Source organism: Callorhinus ursinus, unplaced genomic scaffold (assembly GCF_003265705.2).
Source record: "Callorhinus ursinus isolate GAN/ISIS: 27379988/994484 unplaced genomic scaffold, GSC_fseal_2.0 scaffold6, whole genome shotgun sequence".
Taxonomy (NCBI): Eukaryota; Metazoa; Chordata; class Mammalia; order Carnivora; family Otariidae; genus Callorhinus; species Callorhinus ursinus.
Genome location: NW_027397068.1, coordinates 60,718,037 through 60,731,181, shown reverse-complemented (window position 1 = coordinate 60,731,181; position 13,145 = coordinate 60,718,037). Strand labels below are relative to the sequence as shown.

The 13,145-nt window shown below is 35.9% G+C and overlaps 1 protein-coding gene across 12 annotated transcripts in view; it reads left to right on the top strand.

Moving 5' to 3' along the window:
- Positions 1-13,145, top strand: part of SHPRH (SNF2 histone linker PHD RING helicase) — a 109,124-nt gene that overhangs the window by 16,291 nt on the left and 79,688 nt on the right. For 9 of the 12 annotated variants that reach the window (XR_012378608.1, XR_012378609.1, XR_012378607.1 and 6 more), the window contains exons 8-13: positions 49-305; positions 2,383-3,042; positions 5,355-5,606; positions 6,426-6,504; positions 11,851-12,014; positions 12,126-12,382. Coding sequence is in view for 7 of the 12 variants with exons in the window: in XM_025866284.2 (XP_025722069.1) it covers positions 49-305; positions 2,383-3,042; positions 5,355-5,606; positions 6,426-6,504; positions 11,851-12,014; positions 12,126-12,382 (1,669 nt within the window). In the remaining 5 variants the exon portion in view is untranslated. The remainder of the gene's footprint in view (positions 1-48; positions 306-2,382; positions 3,043-5,354; positions 5,607-6,425; positions 6,505-11,850; positions 12,015-12,125; positions 12,383-13,145) is intronic. The other 3 variants (XM_073894045.1, XM_073894044.1, XM_073894043.1) reach the window with 2 other exon arrangements.

Below are 13,145 nucleotides of genomic sequence, written 5' to 3'. Positions count from 1 at the left end.
TTTAATTTTAATTATTTTGACTGAGTTAGCATATCCTTTTGCATGTAGCTACACGTGTGATGATCCTGACAGCTGTGAAAGAAATGAATGGGAAAAAAGGAGTGTCCATCCTTTCCATCTATAAGTATGTCAGTTCTATATATAGATATGATGTTCAGCGGAACAGGAGTCTTCTGAAACGGATGCTGAAATGTTTAATTTTTGAAGGTCTTGTGAAACAGATCAAAGGCCATGGTTTTTCTGGAACTTTTACATTGGGGAAGAATTACAAGGAAGAGGATATATATGATAAAACAAAAAAGCAGGTAACAACATTTGTTAAGTTGCTGTATGAGATGCATTATGGAAGGCATTGACAGATCCCACTTGATATGGAGGCTCTTAGAGACTGAAGGTAAAAAACAAACCTAGAAAATCACGTATGGCTGTGACTTATCTTTTCTACTTCCTGAATATAAGTTTCATCAGAGGAGAAACATTTTGTTTACTAAACCCAGAGAAGAGTGATTGGCACATAGCAAATACTCAATAAATATTTGCTGAGTGAATTATATTAGTGGGTTAAGCATATTATAAAGTTTAAAATAACTCTAAAGAATATATATCTCTCTCTCTCTCACTCAGATAAATAAATAAAATCTTTTAAAAAAAGAATACATTTTTTAAAGAGGAAAAAGTAAAACAACTATTTTCATCATGCTGTTGTCAGCAGTTAAAAAATCTGTTCTATAGTTGTTTGTTTTTTTTTAAGATTTTTTTTTTTATTTGTTAGAGAGGGAACACAAGCAGGGAGAGCGGCAGGCAGAGGGAGAAGCAGGCTCCCTGCTGAGCAAGGAGCCCGATGCAGGACTCGATCCCAGGACCCTGGGATCATGACCTGAGCTGAAGGCAGACGCTTACTGACTGAGCCACCCAGGCATTGTTCTACAGTTTAAAAATATCAGATAGCTTACATTTGCTTAGCTCTTTATATACATTTTCAGTTTTTTATGTAAATTCTCATTTTTCCCATATTACCATCTTAACGCAATTTTAACATTTTGTTATAAAACTGCTCTTTTGGTGCTATTAATTTCAAACTTGCTTTTTAAAAAAATTAGTTATATAGCTATGCATACATAAATCAGGTAAAGGGGCACTTGGCTGGCTCTGTCAGAACAGCATGTGACTCTTGATCTCGGGGGTCATGAGTTCAGGCCCCACATTGGGTATAGAGATAACCATAAATAAATAAACGAACTAACTAACTTTAAAAAAATAAATACGGGCCCCTGGGTGGCTCAGTCGGTTAAACGTCTGCCTTCAGCTCAGGTCATGATCTCAGGGTCCTGGGATTGAGCCCCGCATCGGGCACCTAGCTCAGCGGGGAGTCTGCTTCTCCCATTCCCTCTCCCTCTATGATCTTTCTCACTTTCTTTCAAATAAATAAAATCTTTAAAATAAATAGATAGAAGATAGGTAAGTAAATTAATCGGGTAAAGACTGATGACAACGAGTCAAAGTGTGGGGCTACCAGCTTGTCTACTATAAAAGAAATAGCAGATTAAAAAGTTCATTTTCTGGAATGGGGAGTCTCCCAACATTTTCCCCAGCCAGAGTAGAAGGCTGCAATGAACTACTGTGTTTCTAGTAATCCTTCTGTCACCAGAAAAGGAAAATCTTCAATTAATGCCATTCATTTCATTTTAAGTGTCCCTACTCCTCTGTTCAACCTCACCTCTGACATCACTTCTGGGAAGCTGTTGCTGGCACCTACCTCCCCGTCACAGCCCCTCTGTTGTATATCCCCCTTACACATTCCTGTACCATCATTTCACTTTTTATGTTCTTCCATTTCCAGCAGACCCCCTTGGAGACCAGGAGCTAAATCGTCCTCATATTTCTATCCCCAGCATCTAACACTATGCCTGGCACAAAATTGGCATCCAGTAAATACTTTCAGGAGGGGACACAGAAAGGACAAAGAAGGAATTTATTTGCTAATTGCAGTAACTAGTAGATTAGTTTTCACTTTCTTTAAATTAGTACTTGGTATGTTTATAATGGCCCTAGTTTGTATATTTATGTATTATAAATATACTAGTCTTTAATTGATTAAGACAAACTATAAATTATAAGAGGTTAATGTCAAAATATTAGTAGCTCCCTATCTTTCTAATTTTTATTCTCTTCAGATTTTACTTACACAGTAGTAGAGCCTTCCTTTTTAGACCTACACACTACAGAGGGCAGATTGAAAGCCACTGATCAGGAATGATTCGCCCCTGGGAAAATGATAGCAGACTGGCGATTGGATTTTTATGGAAAACTCATAAATAAGGTTGGGAATTTAACTTCAGAAATGTAATTATGTTGAAATAAATTAAATAATATTTTTCATAGGCAGTAGGGAGTCCAAGGAAAATTCAGAAAGAATCCAGAAAATCAGGGAGCAAAGACACAGATTCTGAATACTTGCCATCAAACACATCTGATGATGATGATGATCCTTACTATTATTACTATAAGGCTCGGAAAAATCGAAGTAAATTCAGGAAAAAGCCTGTTCCATCCACAAAAAAGGGAAAAGGTCAGCCTAACATCAATCTCAATTCACAAGATCACTGTCCAGCTACCAGTGACTCTGGAATTACTGATGTTACCACATCTAAAAGTACATGTGTCTTTGAAGGAAAGCAAGAACATGCAGCAGAGGACCAAGCTGAATCTCTAAACTCTGCTGATGGTGATGTGCCACAGTCTACTGTCATGAGTCCCTGTAATTCCTCTGATTATCGCTTTGAGTGCATTTGTGGTGAACTTGACCAGGTTGACCGTAAACCTCGTGTTCAGTGCCTGAAATGCCACCTGTGGCAACATGCAAAATGTGTGAATTATGAAGAGAAGAATCTGAAGATTAAACCTTTTTACTGCCCCCACTGCCTTGTTGCGATGGAGCCGGTATCAACCAGAGCAACTCTGATCATCTCGCCCAGTTCCATCTGTCATCAGTGGGTGGATGAAATCAACAGGCATGTGAGGTCATCATCTCTTCGAGTCCTGGTAAGGCAGTCTGGGCTCTTGAAAGGGATAGGAAAATGTCAGTTTTTGCTTCCTTGTGGTAATTTTTAGAATCTTTGTCACTGCTGTTTATCCCAAAAATTAACTTAATGAGATAATATGAAATGAGAACTTGAAGAGGAAATTGAGAATAAGAAATAAAACAGATTCTGTATTCTTGTCTGACATCAGAAGTTCAGAAGTTAAAGCACTTTCAGTGAAAAGATGTGAAAGCTTTTGAAAAAAATTCATCATGTAAATGATGAAACAAAAAAGATTTCACATGCACATTTATGCTCTCAGACAGAAATACAGTCCAAAGGCAGCATTGTGTAACAGTAACTACTTGTCTGATCTCTACCCCTCAGCTCCAGAATTGGTCTCTGAAGCCTCAGTTACCTCATCTTTAAAATAAGAATTTACTCATTCAACAAATATTTATTGAGCACCTGTAATGTACTAGGAACTCTGCTAAGTTCTAAAAATAGTACCCCCTCACAGACTTACTGTGAAGGTTAAATGATTTGCCTAAAGTGCTGGTACATAGTACATTGTAATTTACTAATGTTAGTATTCTTTTTTTGTAATTGAAGTATAGTTGACATACAATGTTTTATTAATTTCAGGTATATAACAGTGAATCGACAATTCTGTATATTACACTATGCTCACCATGATAAGTGTAGTTACCATCGGTCACCATGCAATGTTATTAGAGTATTATTGACTGTATTACCTATGCTATACTTTTTATCCCTGGGACCTATTTATCTTGTAACTCGAAGTCTGTACTTCTTAATTCTCTTCACCTGTTTCACCCACCCCCTCAATTCCCACCACTCTGGCAGCCAACAATTTGTTCTCTGTACTTATACTGTTTTATGTTTGTTCATTTGGTTTTTTAGGGTTCCACATACAAGTAAAGTATGGCATTTATCTTTCTCTGTCTGACTTACTTCGTTGAGGCTAATACCTCTAGGCCCGAGTTGTCACAAATGGCAAGATCTCATTCTTTTTTATAACTAATATTCCACTCTATATATGTATATACCACATCTTCAGTTTCTGTCGTCAATGTCTTAATAGTTTTCAGGTACAGGTTTTTCACCTCCTCGGTTAAATTTATTCCTGATATTTTTTTCTTTTTGGTATAACTATAAATGGGATCATTTTCCTAATTTCTCTTTCTGTTAATTTTTTATTAGTGTGTAGAAGTGCAACAGATTTCTGTATATTAATTTTGTATCCTGCAATTTTACTGAATTCGCTAACTGGTTCTGATAGTTTTTAGGTGGAATCTTCAGGGTTTTTTATATATATACTATTATGTCATCTGATAATAGTGACAGTTATACTTCTTTCTTACGAATTTGGATCAATTTGGGTGCCTTTTATTTCTTTTTCTCATCAGATTGCTACAGCTAGGACTTTCAGTACTATGTTAAATAAAAATAGTAAGAACAGACATCCTTGTCTTGTTCTTGACTCTAGAGGGAAAGCTTTCAGTTTTTAACCATTGAGTACGATGTTAGCTGTGGGTTTGTCATATATGGCCTTAACTATGTTGAGGTATGTTGCCTCCAAACCCATTTTGTTGAGTAATGTTAGTATTCTTCACTCCCTTTGTTCTTCTTTCCTTCTTTCCACACAAATATCATTTAAGGTTTTTGATATTTCTGCTACTATCATAGACATGGAGAGAGAATACACTAATAAGTAAAACAACCATCTTTGCCATTGAGGAGCTCTGTTTTGTGGGGTAGATAAACCTTGGTTTGAATCTAGGCTCTGCCAGTTTTGAGCAAGAAACCTTTTCATATTTCTTATGTGTGGGATAGGAGTAGTAACAACTACTAACAGGATTGTTCCTGAAGATAGGAGATAAAGCTCAGCATAGTGTCTGCAACATAAAAGGCATTCAGTAAATTATAGCTCTTACTGTTCTACTTCTTCGTACCTTTGTGCTTTTGCATCTGCCTGCCTACCCTTGCTCAAACCTGGGAGAACAGGTCCTAAATGTTTTTCATGATCCACCTCAAATTTTCACTCCTCTCTGAATTTACCTTCTCAGTTCCAGCATTGGTCTTTCCACTGTGCTTACCATTTTTACTTGTTATATTTCCTTTCACGTTGCTTATGTCATTGGTCTTTCACCCTAAAATGTATCTTCTCTAGGCATGTGTGGAATGTATCTCATAGCATGTTTGGTAGTAAACAAATAGAAAGGGCTCAGTGAGGATATGAAAGAATGAATATTTTAGTTATTTTTGATGAGCCTTTCTGCAGTAATTGTGTCTGTGCTGATTATTTCCTAGGTATACCAAGGAGTGAAGAAAGATGGTTTTTTACAACCTCATTTTTTGGCAGAACAGGATATAGTTATCATTACTTACGATGTCCTTCGTTCAGAACTAAACTATGTAGATATCCCACACAGCAATAGTGAGGATGGGCGTCGCTTACGGAACCAGAAGCGCTATATGGCCATTCCCAGCCCCCTAGTAGCTGTGGAGTGGTGGAGGATCTGCCTTGATGAAGCCCAGATGGTTGAATGTCCTGCTGTCAAAGTGAGAATTTTTGCAAAATCTTTTGAACACTGGGGAAGAAAAAAGAGGAAAGAGATTGGGGAAGCTGTCCATAAAAAAATTTAGTAATTTAAGTGTAATTGACCCACAGTATTGATATTGGCCAAAAGTTTGCTGTTAAACACACGACATTTGCTTTTTTCTTGTGCCATGAACTACATAACCCTTAGGAATTATTTGGGTACTATGTGAATTATTACTCTATATGCAGTGCCTGTGTGTATTTGAATAAGATGGCAGTTTATGTGTGGTACAGAGGAAAGTAAACTCTGTTTAGGGACTTTTATAAGCATTTCTGCTAAGTGGAAAGCTCATCATGCAGGCCCTCATAGCTTTGGGCTGAAGTTAACTTCGGCAGTTTTTTATCAGAGAGACCATATCATAATAGACCATGCTACTTTAGAGGGAGTATTGATTCAGCCTTTGTTCGTCATATATCTTTATTCCATCTTTGGCCGGTTTGTAACCTGAACTCAATTTATGAGTCTCATCTGTTAATACATTGTTCACATCTGAAGGATGGGGTGGCTTAGGGGATGTGTCAGTCATTTAGGGAGCCTTTTTATTCTACATGAACTTGAACTACCCTTCCTCTTTTGGGGAGGGCACATGGCAGCCTGCTACTAACGAGAGCCACTGTGCTAGAAGATGACCCATTGATTTTGACGTTCAACTTTGAGTGTGATAACTGTTGAATGTGTCTGACCTGAAGCATAGCTAGTCATGGGCTTTTCTCAGGAGTAAACATATTCCTGATTTTCTCTTTTTTTTCTTTTTTATTCCATATTTATCTTTCATTAGGCTGCAGAAATGGCTCAGCGCTTGAGTGGGATTAATCGCTGGTGCATCAGTGGTACTCCAGTGCAGAGAGGTTTGGAGGGTAATGTGTGCTTTCCTCACATTTTGCATGTATTTGAAAAGCTTGCTTTTCTGAAGAACAAGTATGTTTTACCTTTGTTGAAATCCTTACTTAAGTGATTGTACAATATATTTGTATTTCACTTCTAGTGGTTTCAAGCATTTGTCTATTTAAATGGGATTAGGTGGTTTTTGTTTTTATTTATGAGGACAGATAACACCGTGAGTAGTCCCATAGCCCTAAGTCCAACAGTCATTGTGCCCTCCTCAGCGGTGGAGATGCAGGTCTCAGTTGAACTCAGAGTTCCAAAGTGGTAGGTAGAAAACAGAGAACCTAATAAAGAGAGGGAAAAGGAATTAATTTCAATTGGCTGTATCTATAAAAATAAAGATCATAATTTTCATTGGCTGATCCATAAATAGTGGGATCACAATTTTATTAATTATAAAAGTTATGGGGCGCCTGGGTGGCTCGGTCATTGGGTGTCTGCCTTCGGCTCAGGTCATGGTCCCAGGGTCCTGGGATCGAGCCCCGCATCGGGCTCCCTGCTCCGCGGGAAGCCTGCTTCTCCTTCTCCCACTCCCCCTGCTTGTGTTCCCTCTCTCGCTGTCAAATAAATAAATAAAATCTTTTAAAAAAATTATAAAAGTTATAAAGTATTCATAGCTTTATAATATCACTCCTTATGCTTACACTATCATTCCTTCAGCTGTTCCTCTTGGACATTTATATTGTGTCGAGTTCTCCCCACTCCCACACATGCACTATAACTCATGCTTCTACATTCATCTCACTCATATTACTTATTTTTCTAAAGAGCAGACACTGCATTTTTAGAAATTTTATTCAAGTTGTGAATATTTAAAACTAAAAGTTTTATTAAATGTTTTACATAATAAATTTTCAGAAAAGCAGTCATTAAAATGTAATTATAAAATGTAGATAGTCTCGAAGTCTTGAACAAATGTTCATCCTTAAAACTTTTCTTTAAAACTGAAAATTCAGGCTTTCGTACATTGTTTTCAGTAGGATAACTTATCACTTTTTTAAAATAAAAATATCAATGTTCATTACTATGATCTGAAAACAAATTTGATGATTATTTTTAGGGACAAAATGTTTTCTAGGAAGATTTTAAGTATGTATTTAAATATTTGTATAATTTTAGTAAATTACATTAAGATACCTATTTATATGATAATATCAGGCTAATTAAAAGGCCAAATTTAGTGGTCTGCTATTACATTTGGAAATTGCCCAAATTATAGATGTTTAGTTGTCAATAAGATCTCATTAGACTCAAACATTAGCTGAGAGGGTATACAAGAAAAAGAAAATGACTATCAGAGTTACGTTTTTCTAATTTTAACATTGAAAGAATATGAACAGTAATTCCTCAGTTTCCTGGGTAGGTTATTTTGGATATGTAAGGTGTTGGCAGGTGTTTAAGCACTTATCACCATATAACAAATTCTTGAATATTTTTTTTAATTCCAGTATAACTATCATCTAGTGTTACATTAGTTTTCGGTATACAGTATAGTGATTGAGCAGTTATATATGTATACATTACTCAGTGCTCATCATAGTAAGGGTACTCTTAATCCCCTTCACCATTTCACCCATCCCTGCACCCACCTCCCCTCTGGCTACCATCAGTTTGTTCTCTGTATTTAAGAGTCCATTTTGTTGTCTTTTTTTTTAATTTGTTCATTTTTCATTGTTTTGTTTCCTAAATTCCACATATGAGTGAAATTCTATAGTATTTATCTTTTTCTGACTGACTTATTTCACTTAGCATTGTATACCCTCTAGGTCCATTCATGTTGTTGCATATGGCAAGATTTCATTCCCTTTTTTATGACTTAGTAATATTCCATTGTGTATACATACACATACATACACACCACATCTTCTTTATCTATTCACCTGTCAGTGGACAGGCTGTTGTAAATAGTGCTGCAATAAATATAGGGATACATATGTCTTTTTGAATTAGTGTTTTTGTTTTCTTTGGGTAATTACCCAGTAGTGGAATTACTGGATCATACGATAATTCTGGTTTTCATTTTTTTTTGAGGAACTTCCATACTGTTTTCCACAACAGCTGCACCAGTTTGCATTCCTAACAACAGTACACAAGATTTTCTTTTTCTCTGCATCCTTGCCAACATTGGTTGTTTCCTGTGTTTTTTATCTTAGCCATTCTGACAGGTGTGAGGTGATATCTCATTGTGGTTTTGATTTGCATTTCCCTGATAAGTGATGTTGAGCATCTTTTCATGTTTCTGTTTGCCATCTGTATGTCTTCTTTGGAGAATGTCTGTATAGCTTCATTTTTTTTTATTTTAAAGATTTTATTTATTCATGAGAGACAGAGAGAGAGAGAGAGGCAGAGGGAGAAGCAGGCTCCCAAGGAGCAGGGAGCCCGATGCGGGACACAATCCCAGGACCCTGGGATCATGACCTGAGCCGAAGGTAGACGCTTAACCGTCTGAGCCACCCAGGCACCCTATATAGTTTTATTGAGGTATAAATGACACATAATAAAACTGTGAGTATTTAAAATATAAAATTTATAAACTTTTGACATACATATATACCCATGAATCTATTTACACAGTTATGATGATCAGCCCCAAAAGTTTCCTTAAGCCCAAGTTAACTTAAAAAAGAACTTTTCTAAAACTTTCTGGAAGTAGTTTCTTTCCTCTTTGCTTCCACAATTCTCTGATGTCTTTATGATTCTTCATTGTATCTCTTCTTTTTGTAGTTGTGGTAGAAATTTTAGCCTGCCAGGACTTACTATGTTATAGTTGAAAGTGGAAACCTCACTTGTTTTCTTTTGATGTTAGAACAGGGTTTCTCAACCTGGGCCCCGTTGACATTTGGGGTTGGATAGTTTTTTTGTTGGGACCTGTCCTATGCATCTTAGGATATTTAGCTTCCACCCACTAGATGGCAGTAACACTCCTGAAATTGTGACACCTACAAATGCTTTTTAGATATTGCCAAATATCCCCTCCGGGGCAAAATTGTACTGCTCCACAACAACCAGGTTGACCACATATTGAGTTGTATGTCCATAAAGAAATTACATAAACATTCACATTTTTATTTTCCCTAATTTGTAAAGTAAGATGTTTTAAGATTAATTATAATAAAGTATACAAAGCATTTAGCACAGTACCTGCCAGGTATTAAATATTCAATAAATGGTAACTGCTTTCACTGCTGCTTTTGTTGTTGTTATTATTCACTTATATATTCATGTATTCATTTTAGCTTCTTTGGAAGTGTTGATTCTAAATTACTTAAGTACTTTGTGGTGCATTTATTGGTTCATTTATTCTTTGTAAAGTATAATAGCAAAAAATAGACAAGGTCTCTGACCTTCTTGAGCTTAACAGCTTAAAGGGGAAGATATATTTATTAAGTATTTATTAAGTACTTAGACAAATATAAGATTGCAGTCAAGATGACTTTAATGTATGAAATAATTATAAAATTCAAACTATAATAGGCTTCGGAAAAGATGTCTGGTTCTGTAATATCACCTAATAGGGATACAGAAGGAAGTGATGGCTGAGCCAGGATCTGAAATATTAATATGAGCTAGGTAAAGAGGGATTCTTAACGAAGAATTCTCTGGTGTTAAGGGAGTAAAATATAAAGATGATCAGGCAGGAGGAGAACAGACAATAGGGTAAAGAGAATTCTTAACAAAGAATTTTCTGTTGTTAAGGGAGTAAAATATAGATGATCAGGCAGGAGGAGAACAGAAGGAAATCAGTGTGGCTATAATACAGAGAGCTAGGGAAAACACAGTAGGTTGAGAGACTGAATAGATGGATGTAGGCCAGACCATGGAGAATTCTGTAGGCCATGATAAAGAATTTCATTTGTTTTCTTACGAATAGTAGGAGCTATTGAAAGTATTTAAGCAGAGTGGTTGGGGATCATCTCAGTTGGCTACAATAAGTGATCTAGATAAGTGAAGTTTGCACTGTGGATTCGAAATAGGACTGTCCTGAAGAAATGGAAAAAAGCGGATAAGAAAAAAATAAGGCTTAACAGTGATCAGGAGATGCTAGGACTTCTGACTTGCATCCATGGACAGTGACAGTATTTACCAATGAATAGCACTAGAAGAGAAGCATGTTTGGGCAAAGAGATTATGAATTTGATTTTGGCAAGTTGAGTTTGAGGCACCTTTGGTACCTCAAAGAAGAGGTAGCACATAGGCAGCTAGATTGATTTGAACAGAAATATGTATATAATATATCCGTCGATATCTGCATATAGGCAGTATGTCTTTCAGATGTTAACTAACTCTCAGAAGTCATCAAAGTAACTTAATTCAACCTAAATATTTGTTGGGTATATTCAGAATAAATGCATGGCCTTTTTGTAAAAACAATTTTCATGGTTTCTAAAGAGAATACAGCCAAATGTGAACATGTTTAACAATATAGAAAAATATAAAGAAAATTATACTCAACCATAATTTTCATTTGAAGATATAACCACTATTCCATTCTTTTTTATATAAATATATATATATATACTCAAACTACATCATTTTATATTCTTTTTTTCATTGTATCCTAAGCAGTTTTCTGTGTTTTAAAAATTCATCATAAATATGAAAACCACGTAGGGTGTAGTGTTAAGTGAGCAGAAAATGGCATATAAAATTGTGCCCAATCATGAACTATATAAGAAGTACCATGCAGTAAATCTAACAAACATAAGACCTGCTGGATCAGAAAAAGAAAGCTTTTGTCTTACTGAGAATACTACATAATTTATTTTATCTTTCCTTTATTTGAGTCATTTTTCTTCTGTTTGTTGTTGCTATGAATATCACCATGTGGGTTAGTCTTGTCTCTATTTTTTATCATTGTTTTAGGTTTATTTCCCCAAAGTAGAATAATTAGACCAAAAAGTGTAGTGAGTATTGGATCAGTGAATGTTCTTCATATCACCTATGTCATTCAAACTTATTTTAAAATCCAGCAAGTCTTGAATCCAGTAGTTCCAGCGTCTGACTTTTCTTATGTATTTCTTGATCAGGCTCACACAAGTGAGTCATTTTCTAGTTCCCACTTCTGACGGAAATTCCAGACTTTTGAATTAAGTTTGTGTAATGGTTTCACATTTTAGCTACTAGCACAAAATCTAGATGAAAATAAATACCCAAGAAATGTGGAATTAACTTTCAGATGCAAGAGTCTATACAATCTTCATTTTAATTCATGGAAAATACTGTGTACTGTATAATGTCTGTTAAAGTGGCTATTCAAAACAGTAATGAGGAAATATAGAAACAGTTTTCAATCTGCTTTTTTCTTGTTTTCTTCTCAGATCTTTTTGGGTTGGTGGTCTTTCTTGGTATTGAACCTTACTGTGTCAAACACTGGTGGGTTCGACTTCTTTATCGCCCTTACTGCAAGAAGAATCCTCAGCTCCTCTACAGCTTTATTGCCAAGATACTATGGAGGTCTGCAAAGAAAGATGTGATTGACCAAGTCAGTAGGATTAAGTTTTTACTGATTATGGAGATTACAAGAGAAGAGAAGCAAGAGTTGGGATGGAAAGTTAAATATTCAGGTGAAATCATTTTTTTCTTGTCCCTGCAGATCCAGATACCCCCTCAGACAGAAGAAATCCACTGGCTTCACTTTTCTCCAGTGGAAAGACATTTCTATCACCGTCAGCATGAAGTGTGCTGCCAGGATGCTGTAGTAAAACTCAGGAAGATTTCTGACTGGGCGCTGAAGCTCAGCAGCCTGGACAGAAGGACTGTTACCTCCATCCTATATCCATTGCTGAGGCTCAGGCAGGCCTGCTGCCACCCACAGGCTGTTCGTGGGGAATTCTTGCCACTCCAGAAAAGGTTTTATTATCAGTTTCCTTATACTGCAATTGATAATATAGTAGTGATAGTATTTAAGCTATTAGCCCACAGTTTCATTCAGGGTGTTATAACAGAGTTGTCAGTTATTTTTAGTAATGTGGTTTTTCTTTGGTGTGGGGCCCCATTTATGAAAAAGAGTCACATTATCAAAATTATTTTCATGGTTTTGGACATTTAAAGTTAGGACTATTTTGGGCTTTTGTTGTTTTGTTCTGGGTTTTTTTTGCTACACTTCAGGCTTTTGTTCTTATTATATTTTTTGGTTCCCACATCAGGGAATTAGGTGAGTTAGATTACTATTACATATTTTCTTTGTAATTGTGCTAAGTCTATATTTCATCCTAATATATTAAGGTATTTATGTCCACAGAAGTCTGTTATCCCAGAAAGTTTTCATTCATCAGACTGTGACTCAGCAACTGGCCTTTTTTTTTTAGCACCTGGTATTAAAAAGACGAGGTATTATTAAAAAATATGAAGAGGAATTATATTTTTGTCTTTGCCCTTACACAGTTTGTGGACAACTAAAGGAGATGACAGAGATTATAAATTTCTATAATGTAAGGCAAAACATATTTCATAAGAGGTACATATAAATGGCTACGGACAGTTAGAATGTGGAAATAATTTCTATATATATGATTCATGTTAGCCTTTTGGTGGAAATGGCATTTGATCTGATCCTTGAAGAATCATCTTTTTTTGTTTTTACAGATAAAAAGAAGTTAAGGCTTATGGACAT